The sequence below is a fragment of the Propithecus coquereli genome, unplaced genomic scaffold (genome assembly GCF_000956105.1).
Source record: "Propithecus coquereli isolate 6110/MARCELLA unplaced genomic scaffold, Pcoq_1.0 Scaffold104, whole genome shotgun sequence".
NCBI classification, from domain to species: domain Eukaryota; kingdom Metazoa; phylum Chordata; class Mammalia; order Primates; family Indriidae; genus Propithecus; species Propithecus coquereli.
Window position 1 is genome coordinate 3,152,913 of NW_012134303.1, and position 24,163 is coordinate 3,177,075.

At 36.6% G+C, this 24,163-nt stretch overlaps 1 protein-coding gene across 1 annotated transcript in view; it reads left to right on the top strand.

The window, feature by feature from the left end:
* NRK (Nik related kinase) overlaps positions 1–24,163 on the top strand; it is a 130,209-nt gene that overhangs the window by 30,210 nt on the left and 75,836 nt on the right. Inside the window, exons 4-5 of the mRNA XM_012644538.1 lie at positions 3,293–3,312; positions 23,006–23,145. Coding sequence (XP_012499992.1) covers positions 3,293–3,312; positions 23,006–23,145 — 160 coding nt within the window. The remainder of the gene's footprint in view (positions 1–3,292; positions 3,313–23,005; positions 23,146–24,163) is intronic.

Genomic DNA, 24,163 nt, shown 5'->3' on the forward strand with positions numbered 1-24,163 from the left:
CATTAACAGTTGCTTACAACAAATTTGGAAACCAAGAAATTTATGAGAAAACTGCTGAGAAAGTGCCTAGGTATCGAACAAAGAACTCTCACTAGAATCTCACTGTCCTTAAAGGAATTCCAAGTTCTGAGGCTCTGCTTATTCTTCACTTTTGCCATTTGGTCTTCAATGGTATGTAAAACAGTCTGTAATAATGTGGCACTAATGCTCTGGGAATGCCGTGAAAAATCTCGTTTTAGTCCATCATGTCATAGGGTTAGTGCTAATGTACATAAGATGCTAGACATCTGGATATTTTACATTTGAATGTTACAGCAACACATTGATATTGCCAGTGTACATGCTAGTTACTTAAAAATATTCATGGATCCAACCACGGCACAAAACAATATCAATATTTATTATGTTTGTAGGCCATTCTAATTTTGGTAAAGGAGAAGAACATAATACACCAGGAGAAGAACATAATACACCAGGCTAAGGATACCGTTGCCACAGGACGACTGACTGTTTAAGGACAGAAATAGGGAGCTCAGGACTGCGTATAGTGATGAAATGGCCTCATTTTCTTAGAGACAGCGGTATCTAAACTTAACTATCCATATATAGGAGGCTATTTCAAATAGACACTAAATCAGATAGAGTTCGTCAGTGAGTGGGTTGTTTGGGATCAGTTAAGAAAGTTATTTGACCTAATATATAGTGAGAGGAGGTATTGTATAATGGTTAAAAACATTGGATCTGGAATCAGATTTTCTGGATTTGTATCCTGGGTCTGCCACTTAAGTACCTATGTGATCTTGGGCATGGACTTCTCAATATTTTCATCTGCAAAGTGGGTAAAATAATACCATGTACCCTATAGGGTAGTTGTGAAGATTAAATGAGTTTATATATGTAACAGTTCTTATAACAACATAATAAGCCATCTAAAAATTTATTTATTTGTTTTTATCATTGTTATTAGTTATTTGAGTGTAATGGCTCTTTATGTTGATTAACTGTGAGACAATAACCAGCATATTGAAGAAATTTCAATTGATTCATTTCCTTTCTTAAGCAATTGTTATTTTTTATTGTTCTATTCTACTAATAAGAAAATAGTATTACTCTATAATCTTTGATTAGAATCACACTCCTCTTAAAATATGGGCTATCAGTTAAGAAGCAAAAGGCTGCTACAGATTCATGTTCCATATTCCTCTTTTTAGCCAGTTACCAAGCAACCAGACGTAAACAATTTATAAATTAAACTCTGCCTTTTGTCAGATTTGAGGCAATTTATAATGTTGATGTGTATTGTTCAGATCAAAGTGAGAAATCAGAAACCAATTAGGAGAAGAATAAAGACAATTATCCCAATAATCTAAGACAAGAAAACGAGTCATTGGAATAATAAAGATGAGAATTACCTGGCATCTGAGGCCAAATAAATATCCAAAAACTATGATGGCATTTATATGAATTTACAGAGAACCTATATTTCTTAAAAAAAATCTAAAATGTTTTTGCAGTTATATCTTGATTAAGGACCCTTAATTTACTGGGCATTTTGTTACATATATAGGTTGTGGCACAATTAGGAAAATAAGAAAACAAGTTTAAAAACCTATTTCCAGGCATTTGCAGACAGGTGGACACACATTCATCGGGGTTTCACAAATCTTTTGTGTCTATAATCAGTAGTCAAGAGTAACTCTGCAAAATGTACCCATAAGCAAAGTTCCCTTTGCCATCTCCCCTCCCACTTCTCTCCCTCTCTTTCTTACCCTTGCTAACTCTCTCTTGCTCTCCCTCTCTTCCTCTCTCTCTCTTTTTCTTTCTTTCTCTGTTTCTTTCTCTCTCTCCCTTTCTCTTACTCTCTCTTTTTTTCTCTCTCTTACTCTCTCGCTTTCTCTTGCTCTCTTTTTCTTTCTCTTTTGCTCTCTGTCTTGCTTTCTTTCTCTTGCCCTCTTTCTTGATTTCTCTCTCTCTCTCTCTCTCTCTCTTGCTCTTTCTTGCTCTCACGCTCTGTCTTTCGCACGTGCACGCATGCTTGCCTGTTTGTTTGCTAGTATCCATCCTTGATTTCCCAGGCCTGCCACCTAAGGAATCCTACCCGACCAAGCAAGTTGGCTGTTATTTCCTACATTTCTCTTCTCTACTTAATAAGGCAACAAATGAATTCAGGCATTTCAGAAAGCTTTTCAGCAAAAGTGGGACCGAAAGTGTCTTTTGGTTGCCTCTCAGTTACGCTAAACTGATTAATCAAACAGGACTTTCCATTAACTCGTAAGTCCATTACCGGCACTATCAATATAGTAAGAGTAAAATGCCACCCAAGGGGATTCTCTGGGGAAACAAGACTATTCTATATCTCAATTGTGGTAGTGGTTACATGACTGCATGTGTTTGTCAAAATTCATAGAAATGCACACTAAGTTGGGCAAATTTTGCTGATGTAAATTATACCTCAATAAACTTGATAAAAATGTTCATCTCTATTTTTTTCTTTTTGGTGCTATAAAGGGAGGGCTTTGAAAGATATGTGGATGGATGAATGGATAACCAAAATGCTATAGAGATAAACTTGTGGAGTTATACAAAAGCACTGAGACTAAGACCCCAGAGGCATAATTTCAGGTTCAGCTACAGCATTGGCTATACTCCCTCCTCCAAGTGACACTAGTAAAGTTACTTTCCCTTTCTGAAGTTTGTTTCTGCTTCTGTAAACTTAAGGGGTTGGACTAGAATCTGATTAAGTTCAGGCAATTCTCTGTTGAGGTGGTCTGATTTGGGGGGAGATTGGGAGGGGTGGGTAGGGAGATTTGTTTAAGTGTCAGAAAGTAAATCATCTGTCACAAAAACAGGTGGAATGGATAATGTCATGTGAAATTTGAGAAACATCTGTTCGCCTATAGCAGTGTCTGGGTCAAGATGGAGCCACCTGGGTTGAAGTGATGTATCAGGTTGCCGAAATCAGAATCTAGCTGACCCAAGATGTTTTGGCCAGTGTAAAAAAAGAGTATTATCAGTTTTATGGTTTTTAAGATTGTTTTCACTTTCTTTAATTTCTGGGGAATTGTTCTTTTGGAGTTAGTAGAGGAAGAAGGAAAGTGAATTAATGAAAAGTTATTCTCCGTGTAAGAGAATTTTACTCATCTAGATAGAGTAAAGATCGCCTCTAAGATGGGTAGGTATTTTCTGAATATTTTACTGTCTTGCTTTCCTGAAATTGCTTGCTCAAATAGATCTCTTTCAATTAGAGAAAGGAGAAAAACCTGGATCATTGATTGCACCAGTATAGAATGAGAAAGAGTGGTTCATTTAGCAGTATTGATATGTGCTGTATAATATAACCTGATTATGTTGGGGAGAGCTAGATTTCCATTTTCAAGCACAAACAGACCTACATAAAATAGTAAACTTGAATAAGATGATGATTTTGAAAAAGACTAATAAAAAGAGCCAAGGCAAACCACATTCTATAGTCGACCTTGGTTGTCTTCAGCCTACAAGGAGCATCAATAAATGCAAACTGCCAGGTAAGTTTCTCCAGTAATAAATTAGACTACTCTTACGTTAGTGACTCGCTAAATCATTGTATATAGCCAGTATCCGTGTAATTTTAGTGACTCATAACCCAACAAGGGTGTGGTTAAGATGATATGTGGCTTGAACCTAGAGATCAGCAGCTGCTGAGAAGTCTGCATATATCTCAAAAACATGCTGGAATGTGTTCCTCAACAGAGTGCATGGAAGCCGGGCTTCTATTGTGTAATACTTTGGGAAAACATATCACAGATGACTGCTTTATTGTGTTCACTTAACAACCACGCATAAATAGAATTCTTTGCACTCCCTTATTCGATGTTTCCGTAATCATACATGTGGCAGTGAGGGGTGGGAGGGGTGAAAAACTTTTTGAGGATGTAAATGGGTAGCTATACAGAAAGCTTGGAAAGAATAGAACTGGTTGATGATAATTTAGTAATAGCCTAGTTGACCCTGAACCCCTTAAAGGTGAAGTCCTTGCCTTAATTTGTTTTTGAAGCTCACACCCAGAACTTTGCTTTGAATGAATTTGTTCTGCTTGGTTTTGCACTTTTTTAGTGCTTACTATGTGTGTATGTCATTTCATTCAATCTCTAAAACAATCCTGTGAGAGAGGTATTATCACTTTCCTTTTCCAGATGAGGAAACTGAGACTCAGGTCAAATAACTTGCCTAATAGTCACATAGTTAGGTAATGGTAAACAGCTGGATTCAAAGGCCAAAGCACTTTTTCTGTCATACTAGAGCTTGCTTCAGTTTCCAAAGAGATTGACCATACATCAATTTGGCCCTTTAATATATGAATCATTATCATTAAAATGTGTCTGTTGCTAAACTGTTCTCTTAAGACTAGAGGAAATTCATATTTAACATCCCACAGTCATTATTTAACTTACTTTCATTTTTAAATACCAGCTTTATTGAGATGTAATTCACCTAACAGTCACCCTTCCAAAGTGTACAATTTGGTAGCCTTTAGTATATTCACAAACTGTGCAACCATGACCACTATTCGATTCCAGAACATTTTCATCACCCAAAAAAGAAACCCTGTACCCATTAGTGGTCATTCTTCAGGCTCCCTCCCCACAGCCACTGGCAACCACTAATCTACTCTATGGATTTGCATATTCTAGACATTTCACATAAATGGGATCATACAGTACGTGACCTTTTATGACTAACTACTTTCTTTTTTTACATAACATTTAATTTATTTGTCATTAAGGATAAACAGAATTAATATTGGAAAAATAGTGAGACTTTCCTTATCTTACAGATTCTGTCTCAGTGGCCATTTAGCAAATTATCTGCTCTATGCACTGTGCCAATCCCTGGTCATACAGAGCTGGATAAAGACCTGGCCTCCACACTGAAGAAGTTCATATTCTATTAGTGTAAAGACAGGTGAACTAAAAAATATGTAAGAGTACAGAAGTTCCATAATATAATACTATAAATAATTGTGCTTATTATGCATGATTACTGTGTATCAGGCACTGTATTAAATGCTCTGCCTGTATTATCTCTTTTAGTCCTCATAATAATCCCATAAAACATATGCCATATACAGTTGAGGAAATCGAGGCTTAAAGACAATGACATAATTATATGGTAGTAGCGCAAGGGAGTGCATAGTTAATGCTGCCTGGATGTCAGCAAAAGCTTTACGGGGGAATTACTTCTTCAGCTGGGGCTTGAAGGATGCTCAGGATTAATACATAAAGGGACAAGTGACAGTTTTGACAGACTGCTTTCACTTAACATACTGTTTTCAGAGTTTATCCATGTTGTAGTATGAATTAGGATATTATTGCTTCTTACAGCTAAATAATATTCCATTGTTATGGATATGCCACATTTTGCTTATTCATCCATCAATTTGGATAGACATTTGGGATGTTTCAAATTTTTTTGGCTGTTATCAGTAATGTTGACATGACCATTCATATACAAGTTTTTGTGGAGACATATGTTTTCAATCCTATTGGATTGAATGGAATTGCTGGGTCATATGGTAACTCTGTGTGTGAATTTTTGGGGAACTGCAAGACTGTTTTCCACAATGACTGCACCATTTAACATTCTCACCAACAGTGTATGAAGTTATGATTTCTCCCTACCCTCACCAACACTCTTTTCCATTTAAAAAAATTATTATAGCCATCTCAGTGGGTGTGGAGTGGTATCTCATTGTGATTTTAGTTGTTGTTGTTGTTTGTTCTTTTGAGATGGGGTCTCACTATGTTGCCCAGACTGGTCTCAAATTCCTGGGCTCAAGCAATCCTCCTGTCTCAGCCTCCCATTATTGTGGTTTTAAGTTGCATTTACCTAATGACTAATGATGTTCAGCATCTTCTCCTATGCTTATTGACCACTTGAATATCTTCCTTGGATAACTATCTCATCAAATGTTTTGCCAATCAATACAAGTCCTTGGTCAGATATATGATTTAAAAATATTTTTTCTCATTCCATGGGTTGTCTTTTTACTTTAATTTTGATGAAGTTCAGTTTATCTATGTTTTCTTCGGTTTCCTGGGCTTTTGGTGTCATATCTAAGAAACCATTAGCTAATCCAATGTGACAAAGATTTACTACTATATTTTCTTTTAGGAGTTTTACAGTTTTAACTCTTATAGTTAGGTAGCTGATCCATTTTGAGTCAATTTCTGTATGTGGTAGGTGGGAGGGGCACAACTTCAGTTTTTTGGAGGTTGTTCCAGCACCATTTGTTAAAAGACTTAATCCTTCTCCATCAAATTGTCCTGACATTCTTGTCAAAAATCAATTGACCGTAAATATAAATGTAAAGGTTTATTTAACTTATTTTCATCAAATTATCAAAGGTTATTATTATTCATTGTGCTTGCCATGAATTTGTTTTAGGTTATTTGAACTTCTCACAAAATGAGACAGTGATAAGATACAAATTGTGCTCACTTGTTGTAAAATAGTTATTGAAAGAATTTTGTCATCAAGGAAGCAACAGTGAATGGTTTATAACTTTGAAAATAAATATCCTTGGGTCTTCGTTACAATAAATTATTATCCTCTACTATGGTTTAAACTTAACTGTGAAATAGATTACCCAAGAGCTAGTTTTGAATAAGGTAATACATAAATGTCATCATTGGCTGCCTTCTATTAAATCTGAGAAGAATTTCTTAACTGCTTAGCCACTAAAATTTCAAACGGAAAAAGAAAAGCCAGCCAGGTAATTATCCTACACAAATAAAACCTAATTATAAGACATTTTGAAAAACAAGAATAACAGGACAGTTGTCACCCATCTCCAAAATGAACAAATAAATTTACAGGTCCCCGAAGTTCTGTCTTCCACATGATTTTCCTTTGGCCAAGACTATCCAGAGATTTGTTTCAAAGAATAGCAATGGGCAACAGAGTATATTTTGATACTATGATATGGATCATTTGATGTGCAAACAAATTATAAGGGAGAAAGGGAGAGTTGGTTTTGAAAGGGGTGTGTTTGTGACTTTAACTTTCCTAAATCAACATTTGCTATGGATGCAATTAGTGGCAAATGTTAAAATCAGGGTGGTGGGGCTTGTGCTTATAGTGCCCTCAGTGCATCTCAGCAAGCTGATTAAATTTGTTTCCAGTAGGCAATACATTTGTGGCAGAGAGGCCCTGCCTAGTGCTTAGAAAATTCATACTTTAACTGTTCTTAAATCTTTCATGTGGTGAGTAGCTGGTTTGAGAATTAAGATCTCAGTTATTAAAAAGTTAGAAAGTAGCAAATGAGGTTATATTCCATTTATCCTCCAGGATAGGCTTGGGAAAAACAAAAACCAATATTGTATAAATGGCGGACGAGGAGTAATAGTTAGGCCATGGGGTGGTATGGTATATAATTTTTATGAAACCTCAGCCCAGGCTTTTGTACCGCATTGATTGCATTTTCTGAAAGGGAAGAAAGAAAGTCACTGTGAAGACACTAGGGATGATTTTAAGGATGCTGAAGTTGCAAAAGGTAAGAAGGCAGTTGTATTGTTGAATCCTATTACTATAGGGGAATAGAGAGTTTTGTTTTAATACCCTTTATTTAGACTGGCCAGACGTCAAACTTTTAGGTTAGATATTTGCACACACACACATACACACACATACAATTTTTTTAAGTCTCTGTGAAAAGGAAGTTACTCATTCCCATGTGTCATCATCTTAATTGTCAAGGAATTCATGCTGATCTTTACTCAAAACCTTTCCTACTTTAATTAAAGGCTATTTCGTTTTTGTCAGTTTCCTGTAGTCACAGCAGCAGCCATGACCTTCTGTGTATTCGAACACAATCTTTCAAGTTGCCATTGAACGTTCTCTTCTCTCAGCTTGACAACCTAATGCCTCCAGACTTTCCTGGAAAGATTCATTTTCCATCATTTCAATCATTTCTGTTATCCCCTGTAAAAGAACATTCTTCTCCTTCGTAAGTAATAATGTCCAAATTGGCTTAAGTAGAGTTTCTTCAGGAGAGTCTGCACTTTCTACACTTTTTCAGATAAAAGAGAGAGCCTAACAATCTCAGAATTGTATCTAGGAGACTCGCATATCTTAGACTGTCATTTTTCACCATTTTATGCAGCAATTTATGAAAACTATACAAGCAGGGCTTATGCCAAAGCAGTTCTCAAAGGCTTTTGCTGTTGGAGTCAATTTGGTCATCAACCCATAAGAATGACTTAAGTCACTTTTTGCAAAAGGACAATCTTCTAAGCTTTCCCTTATCCAAAGTCATTCAGTGGCATGAATAACAAGTTGTAATTTGGATGGATACTTAAAAATTGGATTTAAAAGGCTTTTTTTCTCTATTGCTGTGATTTTATTTAGAATGTAGGCTGCAGAGATGCTGAGTTTAATTTATAGATCTGAAAGGCAGAGTGTACAGTTATAAATCCTTATAGAAAGGATCCCACAATTCTCAGTGCTGCTTAATATAAAAATCTAAATGAGACACAAACAAAACACAGATATTTAACATGCAATACTTTGTACTACATCTAGTTACCTTGTAAACATAGAAAAGATCTTGAGACCTCTATGGGCTGTTGCCCAGTTATAACTTGCTAATTCTGCAAATTAACTCACTTTATTTATTAGGAAAATCTCTTCATATTGTTTGAACTGGAAGTTTCTAAATCTTTTATAATTAAAAGATATGAAATATTAGCAGAAAAACTCTGAAACCATCAAATATATCAAATAGAGGAAGAAATCAGATCTTTCTAGAAAATCACCATTTGTTTTAACCAGTAGCAAAGATGAATTAAGTCATCCAAAGTTAAATGAATATATACATCTTAAGTGAAACACACCCACATGTACACATATCTATATTCTCAATACTTGAATAATCTTACCAATTTAATTTTGTGGTTAAACTTGTCAGGGTAGAAAAATCTAGTTTTCATCTGACTTTCTGTAAGGCAAGATTTAGGCCAGAGTAAATTTGGGAGACTAAAACTACATCATTCAGGGCTTCTGAGTTTTGCTGAGATGCTAAGTAAACTTCACAGATTTCAGACGAAAAGGACTAGTCACTTAAGTTTCCTGGCTTCACACTTCATCCATTCTCCTGATGTTAATTAAAACCCTGCTTTAATTAAATTTATTTAAATCCATTAAAGCCCACAGCCCCACCCCATTTTGTCACTCACACAAACAGAATGAGTCATTCTCTTCTCTTTCCTCTCCTGTCTTCTCTTCTTTTCTCCTTGCATCCCTGCCCCTCACAACAGTTTGGGCAGGAAGGCAGCTTACAGCAAATTAGCCCATCAGCACTCCTAGCGTCACCCAAAATGTACGGATGTAGGTCTCTGTCCTTACACACAGCTCTCTGTGTTCCCCTTCAGGTTCCTCTTGGGAGATGTTTTGCCCCTTCAAGATTGCCTTTGACGACTGTTTTAAACTGTGAATCTCTTCTGCATTTAAATGCTTGTTGCACTTCTTAGCAGCTGCCAAAACACATTGCAGGGGTTCCACTCCAGCAAGACAATTATAAAACAATCTCATTCTCTCCTAAGACCACACCTGGGGTGGTGGGTTGGGGATAGTGGGAAAGCAAGTCATGGAGGGATGACTTAATTTAGCCAGGGACAAAATTCTCCTTAAGGAGGCCCCCTGAGCTCACACTCTTTCAAGTAGTGCACATGAAGGTGTAGGCATTTTCTGACTTCTCGTAGTTCACAATGGAATACACGTATAGTGTATGATAACTAAGAGCAACCTCTAAATTACCACGCTGACAGTGACTCATGACCATAGCACCAATGAAGACCCTTGGAGCCAGAGTACTTTGGTTGTGTTGGTTGTGTGAAATCTCAGATGTAAGCTTAGAGAGATAGTGGGATCTTTTTTGTTGTTGTTGTCTTGATGAAGTAAAAACCCTGCAATGTGTTTCAGCAGCTGTTAAGTGGTGCAACAAACATTTAAACCCAAACAAGTAGTGAAGGCTCCTGAGCTGCTATTTATGTAAATATCGTAATTTGGGCCTGAAAGAAATTGGATTTTGTGTATTAATAAATAAAATTGGAGTAAAGAAAGAAAATAAGCCATCTGTCTTTGCCACATTTCTTTGCAGGCCTCTAGCTCCATTTCTATATCTGCCAAAAACTTATTTAGGAAAAAGATATTGGTCTTACAGCCTTGTAGGCATTGCTACGGCGAGATAATTTTTTCCTCATTTAGATTCTGCCAACACAGCCATTTGTCAGTCAATTCAGGGGAAAACCAGTTCAGTCAGTTATTTTGTTTTCAAAGTTTAGCCCAAAGAGCACTGCTTAGCCTCGGGAGTACTCTAGGTGGCATACCTCTCAAAAAATGTAACTCTTTTGTATACACAAGGAGTGCAATGTGCACTACACGAAGGATGGACATATTTGAAACACGGACTTCGGGGGGGGGGAACCAAGGGCAACACACGTAACCTAAACATCTGTACACCCATAACTTGCTGAAATAAAAAAAAAATGTAACTCATGTGCATAAAACAAAACAAAGCAAAAAGTAAATAATAAAAGTTAGCAGATTTCTTTCATGGGTAGGTTTTAACTTCGTTATAAAGTCTCAAATGAATAATTTTTCTTAGCTCAAATTAATTTTTTAATGATTAAAGAGGTTGATTGCATAGATGAAAATAAAAATCTATTGTTAAAATATTAAAATATCAGAACTTCTATGCATATGTACCTAAAATACACCCTAAAAATAAATGAAGCTAAGCTGATACCATTGCAAGGAGATATTGATACATCCACAATCACAATGGAATACTTTGACATTTGTCTCAGAATTTTATAGATCCAGTTGGTGAAAAAACCCTAATAATAGTAATAATAATGATACAATTAGCAAACTGGGTGTGTTAGAAATATGTAGGATTGTGCAATAAACAATTACAGAATAAACATTCTTTTCTAGCACATAAAAGACGTTTTGGAAAATTGATCATGTGCTTGGCTGTAGAGAAAATCTTAAATACCAAAGAATCCATATTCTACAGAACATACTCTCTGACTAAAGCTCAATACAATTAAGAAAGCAACAACAAAATGGTAACAAAAATCCTTATGTGTTTAGAAATTGAATGCATGAAAATCTAAATAATTTATAGGTAAAGTGAGTATTTTAATGTAAATTCGATAAATTTATTTTATCATATATTTAATCCAATACTTTCAATTAAAGAGGAAAATAGTATTTTGGACCTCTTATGCATATCAAATAATAGTAAATCAATAGCATAATAATTCATGAATACTTGTTGATTGCTTTGAAAGAAAGTGTTGTTAAGCAAATTAATATAATAGACAAAATTATAAGAAGATTATTTAATCATTTCAGTAAAATTTTTTTCAAGTCCTTTGGCAGCACTAAATTTTCTATCACACACTTCCTAATACAGTGCTTTGCAAACAGGCATTCAATTAATTTTTGTTGGCTTGGTTGCAGTAGAGAATAGTGAAAAACACTATACCTGGGTAGAGTCCTGATGAGTTAATTGAAAATCATTCTTCCTCAGTCATTAAAGTAGATTCTCTAAAGTTCTCTGTTAGGCAACCAGAATCAATGTATTGAAGTTGCTTCAATTTAGATTTTAAAATTAATTTAGATTGACCTTCCTGATAATACTGCAAAATAAATGAAGCATAATATTAATCTTTCAAAAAGACAAAGTCTCAAAGCTACATCTTACAGATACTCTCTTGCCCAGGTGAAGTGTCTTCTCTGGACTCTATACTGTATTCCCTAAGCCAAGTGGGGAAACATGGTTTTTGAAAGACTCTACTTGATTAGCCGGGATGAACTTGCTAAGATTATAGATAGGCTACCTAAATTTATGCCTAATTCCAGACTAAGAATTAGGTTCCAATCTTGATTAATACAAGCCAACCTGAAAATAACTCTCATCAAACATATTTCTGTAATTTATTAAGGCCCAACATTGTCAGAGAAATACTTGGTTAAAATGTTATTTAGACAGTGCATTTGTGCCTATGTCTTAATCACAGACATGTTTATAGATGAAACTCTTTCTTCCTATTTGGATAGAAATTAAAACATAAAAAATGCAATAAGCTTGTTATACCAGTTATTTTCTTTATATGCTCCAAATATTAGCAGTTTGTTCCATAGGACTTAATCATGGATCCATCCTAAAGCTTATGATTATAGCGGTAATATATGATATTGGAATTAATATGAGACCATACAGATCCTATGACCTCACAAAATGTAGCTGTTATGTGTGAATTAAAATACATACTGAGGATTTGAAAATAGTCAAATATACTAGAATCTCACTGATTTGGGAGAATTCTGACCTGGATTTGTGAAATACTTTCGATAGGACAATCTTAAATATAATTCTAATAACTTTCAAAGGCCTTGTAACTTTTCATTTGTATCCTTATTATGAAAATTACCAGATTGTTTCTGGCATTATAATAGTTTGTGCACCTTTATTACTATATTAAAAGTTACTTAAAAGCAAAAGCTGTAACTAATCTTCATTTTGTCTTGTTTATTGCCTAGCATGTAGGTGGTATTTATATAGGTAATAAATATTACTATTGCTAATAATACTTCTTAACATGGAGGCAGTGTGAAAGGGTAAAAAGAGTACCAGTATGGGAAGAGAATCTTGGGCTTAGTCTTGGCTCTGCTGCTAACTGTATGCCTTTGGGCAGTAGGGATTAATGAATTTAGGGAGTTAGTGGTAGAGAATTCAGCAGGAAAAATGGCAAAACTATTTGAAGAAGGGAAGAAAAAAGCCAAAATGGTGAACAAGAGAAAGTTGGTTTCCACATGCTCCTCTGATCCTTTAGACCTTTTTCCTTCCTTTCCTCCAAATCTGGGAATTGTCATTGCTGCATACACAGTTCCCCCCACATACTCTGCCTACATGCGTGCATACACACACACACACACACACACACACACACACATTTTATTGGCACAACCATATAGTTCATTTAAATGTGTGTTTTCATCTCTAGATGATTGCCTTAATCTTCCATCTTGCCTTGCTAGATTTGACTTGCCCGCCTCAGTGATTTTTCTGTTCTTGTTAGCCTTAACTAAGAACTTCCTGTACTTGGTTTCTATTTTCCTGTGCACCAGCACCATTCTCCTTTAATCATATTTCAGTTTTCAGCTTGGCATTCTCTGGGTGGCTGTATCCCACCATCCTTTCCACACACCCATCTCTGTCTGCCACACAACTGTGAGGGATATACCGAGGGGTTTAACTTTGAGCCTTTCAGTTGATTACACACTCTTCAGATTTCATTTCTGCACGCTTGAGGTAAATAGCCTGTCATGGGCAAATCCAGCACTATAGTAGCCAAAATGTGCTAAAATTCCCATAGCCTTGGTAATTCCTTAGAATTAAAAACACTCGACCAAAGAAAGCATTAAATAAAAAAAAATTAGGTTCATAAATTAACAAAAAAAGCAGATAGCACCAATTAAAATGCACAGGCAGTACCTTGGTGAGAAAAGTGGTCACTGGACAAGAATTTTGCAATACATCAATAAGGGAGGGTTAGCTAGTGCTTTGGCTTTGAAAAGACCAGAGCAGGATGCTGAAGGAATGGGGCAACAGGGTGGAATGTTAAGGGAAGAAGCATCTGGGACATGGAGGATCATCCAAAACGGTCAATTCAAGGTGACAGACTACATGGAGAAGTAGCTTTAAGTCAACTTAAGGGCTACAATGAAGACTCTCAAGTTTTCTGAGGCTGGCAGGGCCTGGAGTCAGTGGTAAATTACCAAATTGATATTGATGGAAAATGTCCTTGTTTACACTTAAGAGCATCGACTGCCACTGAGGGCTGTCGGTGTTTCTTGGCCTGTCTTCAATGGAAGCCATCTTTTTCTTCTCACGATCTCCTTTCTCAAATCTTTTTCTACTCCCTGCTTCTTTTCTCATTTTCCCCATTACTCCTTCTTTTTCCATTTTCTCTCCTTCTTGGCCTTTTCTCTTACTCTTAGCATCAATCTCAGTCAAGTTTAGGTGCTTCTGAAGTGCCTTTAAGAACTGCCAATCACTGCTGTAGATTGTGCAGACAATTCAGTTTATAAAGACTTTGTTTTTAAAGACATCAATACCCTGTCCACCTTAGCTTTATACTGAGGGCTGTACCCTCTGTGGTACCTGGGAAAGTTAAGAATCCCATTTTGATTGGGTAGAGTTTAAGACAAAGTTGCTTCTTTTGGTTGAGCCCCTCTCCTCACTCATCACCCATCTGTTTCAGTACTTTTCTTTCAACTAGTTGTGCCATTTGATAGAATTGGAAACACTGCAGCTTACATCTGTCTGAGCAGATGGAATGCATTTTGCATGAGTGTTAACTGATTCATGCATTGCATAAAGAAAGCAATCTGTGTTAAAACATTGTGACATTGTAATGAAGCATTATCTGTTGTGCGCTGAAACCTGTTTGCTTACAGAGGGTTTGTTTCTTTGTCCTTGTACGTGCCCTCATCCACTGCCCTGTGCTTAAGCCCAGACAAATCTTAATGGAAAGAAGTACATAATCTGTGACAGTGGAAGAAAATTGTAACTGAGAGGGAGAAAATATCTGGATGCAAAAGTGAATTCTGGTAGCTGAGTTTCTTTTTATTTTTGTAGTGGATGATCCTTCAGAGGAAACAAAAAGAATGCCATTGTGGGGAAGCTTCATACATGGAGAACTAATAAATAGCCATCACTTGCTTGGCCACGATTTCCCTATACTTCAATAAATAAAGCTGCTTGGAAGTATTGTCAGAGGATTTGAGATAGTGCGGACCCTAGTCTCATGGAGTTCCTTTATAGTTTCTTCAGCATGTGCAGCTATAGCTTGTGACTTTAAATTTGAATTAATGATGAGCATTGAAGGTTTTATGATGTCACCCATTTGAAACAGTGAACCTCAATGGCTTTGCACTTCTGTTCCCTGTAGATCTGGCTTGCCACATAGTAGTATATTGAGGTCTTCCCTTAGTTGCCTACTAGTAGCTGTTCATTTATTTCCAGCAAATGTTGTGTATATCCTGCAGCCAAGAACATTGAACTTTATTGTCCATTTTGTGCAATTTGCCATTTGAGTGCTGTATCGCAATAGACAGCAGCTCCATTTGCAAATGATGTTACTACATATTTTGACCTATTTTTCCCTGCAGGAGTAATAACAAGGGTAATAAAACTCAGTTGAAGCTGCTGTATAAGCACACATAACTGCCTCAAATTACAGGGCAGTTTCTAAGCTACAAAGCCACTGAAACCGCGAAGGCCCTCTTCCGACTCCTTTCACAGCTCTAATAAGCATGACCATGACTGTCCCAGATTTCTGGAGGAGGAAAAACATTATTCTCTTGGATTATACTGGTGGTTCCGTAGCTTTTCAGCTCCAAAATCTGTTTCAGTACAAATCCTTTGACTACATCTAGCCAAGGTTTGAGTAATTTAGGGGTTTGCCAAGGGAAAAAAAAGAGGTGAAGAACTTGAATATCTCGCCACCTCGTGCCTCCGTAGTTGAGATAACCACAAAGGGTATGAACTGCAGATACTTGGTGAAGAAGATGTCATGGTAGCAGCCACAGGTTAGGGGAAGCATGGATGAGCATTAGGTAATGTTATCTGGCAAATCAAACTTGTGCTAATTTGGCAAGAGCCTTGGCACTTCTATTACTTTTGTGAGCTTATACCCTCCAACCTTGACTAGCTTCTCCCTTGAGGCTATATGACTGAAGAGAGTTTGAAGAACTTCGAGTGGCCTCACGGTTGAACCAGAAAGATGACTATAGGGTCAAGAAGAAGAAATTTACCTATGGGCAAATAATGGCCTTTGAATTCCTGGAGTACTTTGCCGCACTACGGCATTTCACAGCTTTTGTCAGATGCTCCAGTGTACCATCGAGCACATTGGGCTTTTGGCTCCTGTTAAGTCTCCTCCCATATTATTTGGCACAAAAATTATCTTTGTGCCCCCCACCATCACACACATATACATACACACTTCTGCCCATGCATCTCTTCCTCTGTTTAATGCTCCATGTTGCGATTGACTTGGTTCAGTTCAACACACGTTCGCTGAGTGCCCATGATATGCCAGACGCTGTGCTAGACCTAAAGATATTTAGGGAGGAAATTTACCCTTAGGGAGCTGCCATTCTAGTAGAAGAGATGAATAGGTAAATAGATTAATTAGATAAAAGGAATTTATGAGGCTGCAGAAATATAAAGTACCATCTGATCATGTAAGCTTTATTTATGTTGCTAAAAAACTTGAATGCAGATTTACCCTCATGATAAATGTGAAGATATGGCACTTCTTTATAGTGGTCTAAAAGTGATAGCTGTGTCATTAGCAATATTTATAAAGTCTAGCAATAATCTTTTTGTTACCATTCTTGAAGGAAGAGGTGCTTCTGTTCTCCCTTCTCCCTTAACTTGCAACGTTTGCTCTGAAAGTTGTAGCAGCTTGATTACAGAAGCCTTTGATGCTAACATGTCAAGGTTAAGACAGTATTTATTCAACTCCAGGTATCATTTGCTCAAAGCAAGAAATATCTACTCCTGCCTATTCTGAGTTTTCTCCAAAAGGAGAAAGTCACACCTAGGAAGAGTTTTCCAACTTTGATTCTCTAGGCTGTATCAAAATCTTTGTGATGCTGGGGAACTCACACAAATATCAGGATCAGAGACTCTTTTTACCCTTTGACAGCTAAATTACTGCCCCTCAATGTAATCTAATGAGCACAGTCTGTGGCCTAGCAATATACACTAGGCTTTGTGGGAATTAAAAATAAGTGTGAATCTTAATAATCTTGTCAATTACCAAATAGCATCTATCAAACATCTGCACATCTGTGAGTTCCTTAAAGCTTCTAAAAACAAATCCAAAGTCGAAGTTTGTAAAATTGCTTTAAGGATCTCCCCAAACAGGCTACAGATACTCCTTTGGCAATCATTAGAAATAAATAAATCTTCCTGATTTATAAGGTTTGAGGTAGAGGGTGATTGGCATATTCCCTCATATGTCCCCAACCCTGTCCCCCCACCACTACTACCGATCTGTGCTAGATCCTCTCTAATCTCAGCCACACCTCCAAACCCTGACTGTTCTGAGCCCTTCTGGCCTTATTGAGCGTGTCTGTGGTGATGTAGACTAAGAAGGGAAAATAAATGGAGAGACTTCCAAATAAGAACCAAACCACTGTTACTTCCCATCTCAAGCATTGGTTAAGGAAAGGCCCTGCTTGGGGGCATATGTATGGGCGTGTTAACCTTTGAAAGTCCTCTCCACCTCCATGTCTTTGTTTTTCCGCATAGACATGATGCTGACAAAAAACATTCTGTTAGCCATATTGTCTCCTCCCTCCACAGCACAGCACAGCACAGCATAGCACCAAGTATTCCCAGATGCTGTTTACAGCTGTACTCTTGGTGGCCTTGAAGGATCATTTTGTTTGTTTGCTACAAGAAAGCTGGCATCCAAATAAATGACTAGAAGGACAAAATTGTATGAATGAAAAACAAGGTTACAGAATGGACATGAGTGTAGTGAGGGCCTCATGGCTTTCCGCCACCATCAAACCAACTGAAAAGAAAGAAAGAATGCCCTGGGGATTATGTGGTTTAGATTTGCCAACAGAAGGCAAAGCAAATAACTGGTAGGACTATGTATGAACTGCTGAAGTGTTGTTAGTCTTTCCACAACAATTTCTTTAGCTGCATGATTTAAAAAAAAAAAATTTAGCCTAATCAAAATTACAAGGCCATCAAGGACTGTCCTGTATTCTTTCCGGGGAAAAACATGGTAATTAACTGCTACAGAATGATGGATTTTCCCAACACAGCTGTCACAACTGCTATTTTAAATCATTTGTTATGGTTTAAAATGTGTAATCCCCAAGAAATTGATCATTACTGCAATTCAATGCTGGTTTTTCAGTGCCTTAACAACACTGAGCTTTGCTTTAGACCGTTAACTAATGAAAGCCAGTCATAAAGTGCTAAACTACTAATGGCTCATTTCTCAATGATGAGTTCTGCCTTCTTTTAAACAAGATTTCATTTAAAAAATTTTACACTGAAATTTCTGGTGTGACAAAAACAGATGCACTCTTGCACTCTCTCCTTTTCATCTTTCTTCTCTATATGGCCACTCCTCCTTTTTCCTTTTCTTTCCTTATTTGGTGGTTGTGCCTTCCTACTAGCTTTTGCTTAGGATGTCCCACCCTCTACTTCTGACTCTAGTGAAATGCTATGCCATCTTTATGGTCTAATTGACATTCTAATTCTTCCCTGAAGCGTTCCCGGTTACTCTATTCATCATTCACTCAACTAGTACTTATTAAAAGGGTCTTAATACCAGGTACTGGTATTACCAGACTTTAAGAACTTTTCTGCATCACCTGATTTTACTGATGAAGGGACTAAATCCTTGATACAGTCATGTGCTTGACAACTGGGCTTTATTGCCTTAATGTATTTTTCTGTTCTCATTTCCTGTATTTAGTAAATTTGCCCATATACCTTACTCAACATTGTCAATGTGGTTCTGATTTGAGAAGACTGGGCCCCACCTAGGGCCATCACCTGTTCCCTGCCCTGCCACTGCCCTTCTCCCTCATGCCTCCCCACACATCTAGGTCTGTCTCCTAAATTTGCTAAGAGAAATCGTAGTGAGTAACTGGAAGAACCATTTACCTCTATCTGAGCGGGTCCAAAGGCAGAGGACTGACCTATAAAACAAAAGTGGAAATCTTGAGATGCTGTGTGCCAAAAGAAAGTATGGGCTAAGGACTGTGGTGGACTGGTTGGTCAGTTAGAAGTCATCAAGGCTGAGTCTCAGGTGACCAGGACACGGGCAATTTATAACATTCCTCTGCAATCATTGGATAATCTATGTTTGACTCTGGATCCCTAATGTATAATTAACCTTGATTTATTACTTTTGAGATACAAATTTGAGGAGTTTGGTGTTGAATGAATACTAATGCAAGTCCTTTTGTAAACTGGAAAATTCTTTTATTACTGTCCCTTCATTTGTTTTACTATGTATATCAAGATTTTCCTGCATTGGTTTTTGTTTAAAGAAGGTACATAAACCTTTTAACAATGTTTTATATGTGATCAGTATCTTAAATTCAGGGACATGCAATATTTTGTGTTCATAGGACATATTTAAAATGCAAATATTCATCTTGGATCCGTTGAAGAGCAATAGCACAGTAATAAACTCTGTTTTTCCTGGGGGAAGCGGACTAAATAATTCTGCTTACTTGATTATCTAAATTAATTAATTAAGAGCACAAATCCTTGCCAAATTGAAATAAACACATTAAGGGATATGTGTTTCTCTCCTGGATAATTTCAGATGGTCCCGCTAAAAAGAATGCACATTCATCCTAAATAATATATTTTAGAATGCAACCCCTGAAAATAGAGTTAGTTGTGAGAGTATAAATTCATCAGAAACACTTTTTAGACCTTATTTAAGTCCTTCAGATGGTAGCGTATATTCATTCTCTTTAACCCTTTAAACAGACTGTATTTGGGATCCAAGTATTTATGTTAATACATAGTCTTTGCGTTTGGTTCTGTTCTCTAATTGTCTCAGGTGTATATATCTTAAAAACTGTAAATTCCTCCAATAAAATTGTGACTTGGAACAGTCTATCTTTCCACCTCTTCATCCTTCTCCCTTCTTTTTTTTTAAAAAACTCCTTTCACTCATCGAAATTCCCTGCTCACTCACCATTTCCCTCCTCTCTGCTCCAGGCACCTGCTCCCGTCATTATGGCTGAGGAACAACCTCTCCTGGAACTCCTCAGACACCAGCTTTTTCCTTCCTCCACCTTCTCGTTTCGTCAACACCTACTGTTCATTGCCATTGTTGCAGTTACCTCCTCTGATAATCCAACTCATGCTAAAATGTTAATGACAAATTCATGTGTTCTTCTCTCAGCTAATATTCAAATAATCAGGGAGTTTCATTATCTTAATAAAATGGAGGACAGGACTTCATGAATGATTTTGTACTTTGTAGTGAGTGGGTTGTGGGGTGCAGGGGGATTTTTTTGAGTAGTTGACCTTCCATTGACCCCAAAATCATAACATATGAGCTTTATCTATTAATAACTAAACTTGAATAAGTGGAATGAGTTTGATGACAAGACAAAGAGTGGCCTGAAGTGAAGATGGTAAACTTCTTGATTCCAAATGTCAGTTGGCTTGAGCCAGAGTCAGAAATGGCTACAAAGCATTGTTAGTACATATCATCTTCTGTACCTCAAATATGAGAGAGCCTATGAACTTATACAAAAGATAGGAATGAGAGCTAGGAGAATTTTCCTCTCCTTGCTCTGTGATGCTTGAAAATTATTTAAAAAGAAGGAAACCCTGTCATTTGTGATAACATGGATGAACTTGGAGGACATTACGTTAAGTGAAATAAGCCATAAAGACAAATACCAGATGATCTCACTTATATGTGGAATATAAAAAGTCAAACTCACAGAAGCAGACAGTAGAATGGTGATTACCAGAGGCTGGTGGTGGGTGGGGGACAGGGGTTTGAGGATGTTGGTCAAGGGACACAAAATTTGTGTCCTTTAGACAGGAGGAATAGGTTTAAGAGATCGATTGCCCACCATGGTGATTATAGTTAATAGATTGTATATTTAAATATTACTAAGATAGTATTAATAGATTTTAAGTGTTCTCGCCACAAAAAAGTATATGATGTAATATACATGTTAATTAGCTTGATTTAGCCATTCCACAATGTATACATATATCAAACCATCTTGTTATACCCCTAAATTTTTATTTATCAATTAAAATATTTCAAAAAGACATTCTTTGCACTCAAACTCTATTTAAGAGAGCATTTTTAATCTGGTGCAACTAGTAGCTCCTGTATTACAGATGTTACTGGTAGGGAAAACAGACCAAAAAAAAATCCACATTTTTAAAGATAATTTAAGGTTTTCCTTGTGATTTTCTTATATAATATTCACTAAGGCCAATGCCAGTTGTGAGATTATTTAACACTCAATCTAGAATCCTTTTTTAGTATTCTTTATGTGTGTTTAAAACAAATGGTGCTTTAACTTAATTTGTCATAAAACACACATTGTAACTGAAAAAAGGCACATCCTAAAAACTGGATTTACAGGTCCTAGTTCAGTATCTCATTTAGGGAGACAATGTGTTTATGACAACACAGCCTTCAGCTACAATCACAAAATAGCTTCCATGTAATCAGTGAACCACAAGATGGCACCACTGAACATCTTGAGATTAGCTTATCTCAGGATGACTTCTTGGTTCTCTAGATGACAATGTATCGTAAGACCTTCAGAAGGAAAGGAGAATGTTTTGTGGACCATTTTTGGTTTTTTGTGTGGCAATTTTAAGTTATTAGTTTTTAAAATCAGTACTTTTTAATGGAAACAACTTGACCAAAAGTCTGTCACAGAATTTTGAGACCCAAAGTTTAATGAGGAAAAAAAGATAGTGTTATGCCTCCAACGTCAGTCACTTCTAATGCATAGAGTATGAAAGGGAAAAATAGTAACTTTACAGCTGAGAAATCTGGCAGACATTGCCTTAACTAAGTGATCAAGGTTAACATTGCCATTGATCGGTCATGGTGAAACATGTACCTCTGATATGATGGATGAAAAGAGCACTTCACTTCTGTGGTATTCTTCCCCCAAACCTATAACCTCAGTCTCATCACAAGGAAACACGAGACAAACCCAAATTGAGGGACATTTTACAAAATACTTAATCAGTACTCTTGAAAAGTGTCATATTCGTGAAAAACAGGAAACCTTGAGGACCTGTCACGGATGGGAGGAGCCCAAGGAGACATGGAAGCTAAATGGAATGAGGAATCCAGGTTTAGTTCCAGGAAAAGGGATGTTAGTGGAAACATTGGGGAAATAAGAATAAATTCTATAATTTAGTTAAGAATATTGTACTGATATTAATTTCTTACGTTTGACAATTGTACCGTGGTCATGTAAGATGTCAACATTAGAAGAAGCTGGGTAAAGGATATACAGGAACTGTCTGTACTATCTTTGAAACTATTCTCTAAGTCCAAAATTATTTCAAAATAAAATTTTTAGAAGGTCAAGTTACAGACTGTAGGGAAGTCTCTTAAATGCTATCCTAACAGCAGCAAATTTCCATCATCTATTATCCATATATACCAGACTTCTATGGAAGCTTGTATAATGGTTTGGCATATTAACCCGGTACATGGTTCCAAGACCTGGGGTTTTATTCCTCTGTAGGCACAGTGAGCATATTTTTCAAACTCCACATTAGGATACATTGTCTGACAAAATAATGTTGTGCAATTTTCAAATGCAAATTGATCACAGATAATGAGGGTAGAACCAAGCTGATTTTTTTCTATTCTATGGCCATGGTTGGCACCTTTTAATGACATTCAGTTATCTCACTAATGTGTGTCTTAAGTATGATAGCTGTGGATTTCAGACTTTAAAAATTTTGTATTTTACTGATCATTAGTCAAATCAAATAATGTGTGGCTAATATCTTTGCTAACGTGCCAAATACTTTTTATTGCACAGAATAGTGGTTTGGCCCATAAATAACCTATTAGAATCAAGGAAGGACACATTGTAACTCCTTTAAGGGGTGTGTGAGAACCAGATTCCATCATGTTGTATTTGTGCATATGGATGTGGGAAAAATTTTACTAGGAAGTGTTTGTATGAATAATTAGGAAAACAACGCTTTCTAAGTCATGATAAGGGCTAAATAAATAAAAATATTAATATATAATTTCTCTCAGGGATGTAAATAAATTTGAAGGGTTTCTGACATATTCAGTAATTTTTATAAACTAAGCTATAGTTAAGGTGTTGTCATAATCCTACAAAAAGAACAGTTGTAAACTGTTTTTTAATTGTCCAGGAAAAATAATCTCACTCCATTCAAACAGCCTTCCCAAATTAAGAAAAGTGACAGAAGACAATGCAAGCTCATGCTTTTTTGAAAATTTTAAAAATGATATCCAGGCTAAAGAGGTTGCAAAGGAATTGATTGTTCTCCGGGTAAAGAGAAGATTGTTCCTAGAACCTGCTGCTATTGTTTCATGAATTGATTCTTACAAACTCTGTCTCATTTCCATTTCTCACATAATCTTTATTTTGCCTTTGGTATTTTTTCCCCCAAGATTTTAGTGTAAACAGAGAAGTCTTGATCTTGGGTTCCAACTTTCCCCTGATCAATCAATAACCTGTAACTTTTTCCTTTCCTTTAAAAACTCTAGTCTTTGGTGGCTGGCATGCTCCACCCTAAACTGCTCACCTGATTCTAGACATTTCCTTGTACCTCGATCACTAGTTTTTGAACCCTATCCCAAGTCAAGCCCATTCCCTTGCTGAGTTTTCATCCTTCTAGCCTTGTGCACTCGTTTCTTAGAACTGCTGTAACAAATTGCTACTAACTGTGTGGGTTAAACTAATGAAATTTATTTATTCCTCCACAATTCCAGAGGTCAGAATTCTGAAATTGAGGTGAATTTCAGGGCCATTCTCTCTCTGAAGGCTTTAGAGAGGAATCCTTCCTTGCCTTTTTGTAGGTTCTGGCATTGCCAGCAATCCTTGATATTCCTTGGCTTGTAGTTAGACCACTCCAATTTCTTCCTGTGTTCTGTTAATACATGGCCGTCTCTCCTTTGTGTGTGTCTGTATCTCTGTGTTCAAATCTCCCTCCCCTTTCTCTTATAAAGACATCAGTCATTGAACACCCCAATCCAGTATGACCTCATCTTAATTTGATTACATATGCAAAGACTTGTTTCCAAATGAGATCACATTCTGAGGTTCCAGGTGAATCTGAATTTGGGGGGACACTGTTCAACCCAGTACAGCCCCAAAATAAAGTCTTCTACTAGAGAACTATCAGATAAGGCATTCTGTTTAAGTTACTCATAGTAATGCTGCAGTTTTCTAAACTACAATTCGAAATATGTTTAAAAGGTGCCAGCCATAAAATAAGAGCTCTGATTCAAAACCTTTATGTTCATTTTTAATAATTATAAATCTATAACTTGTACTTTCATTTAGG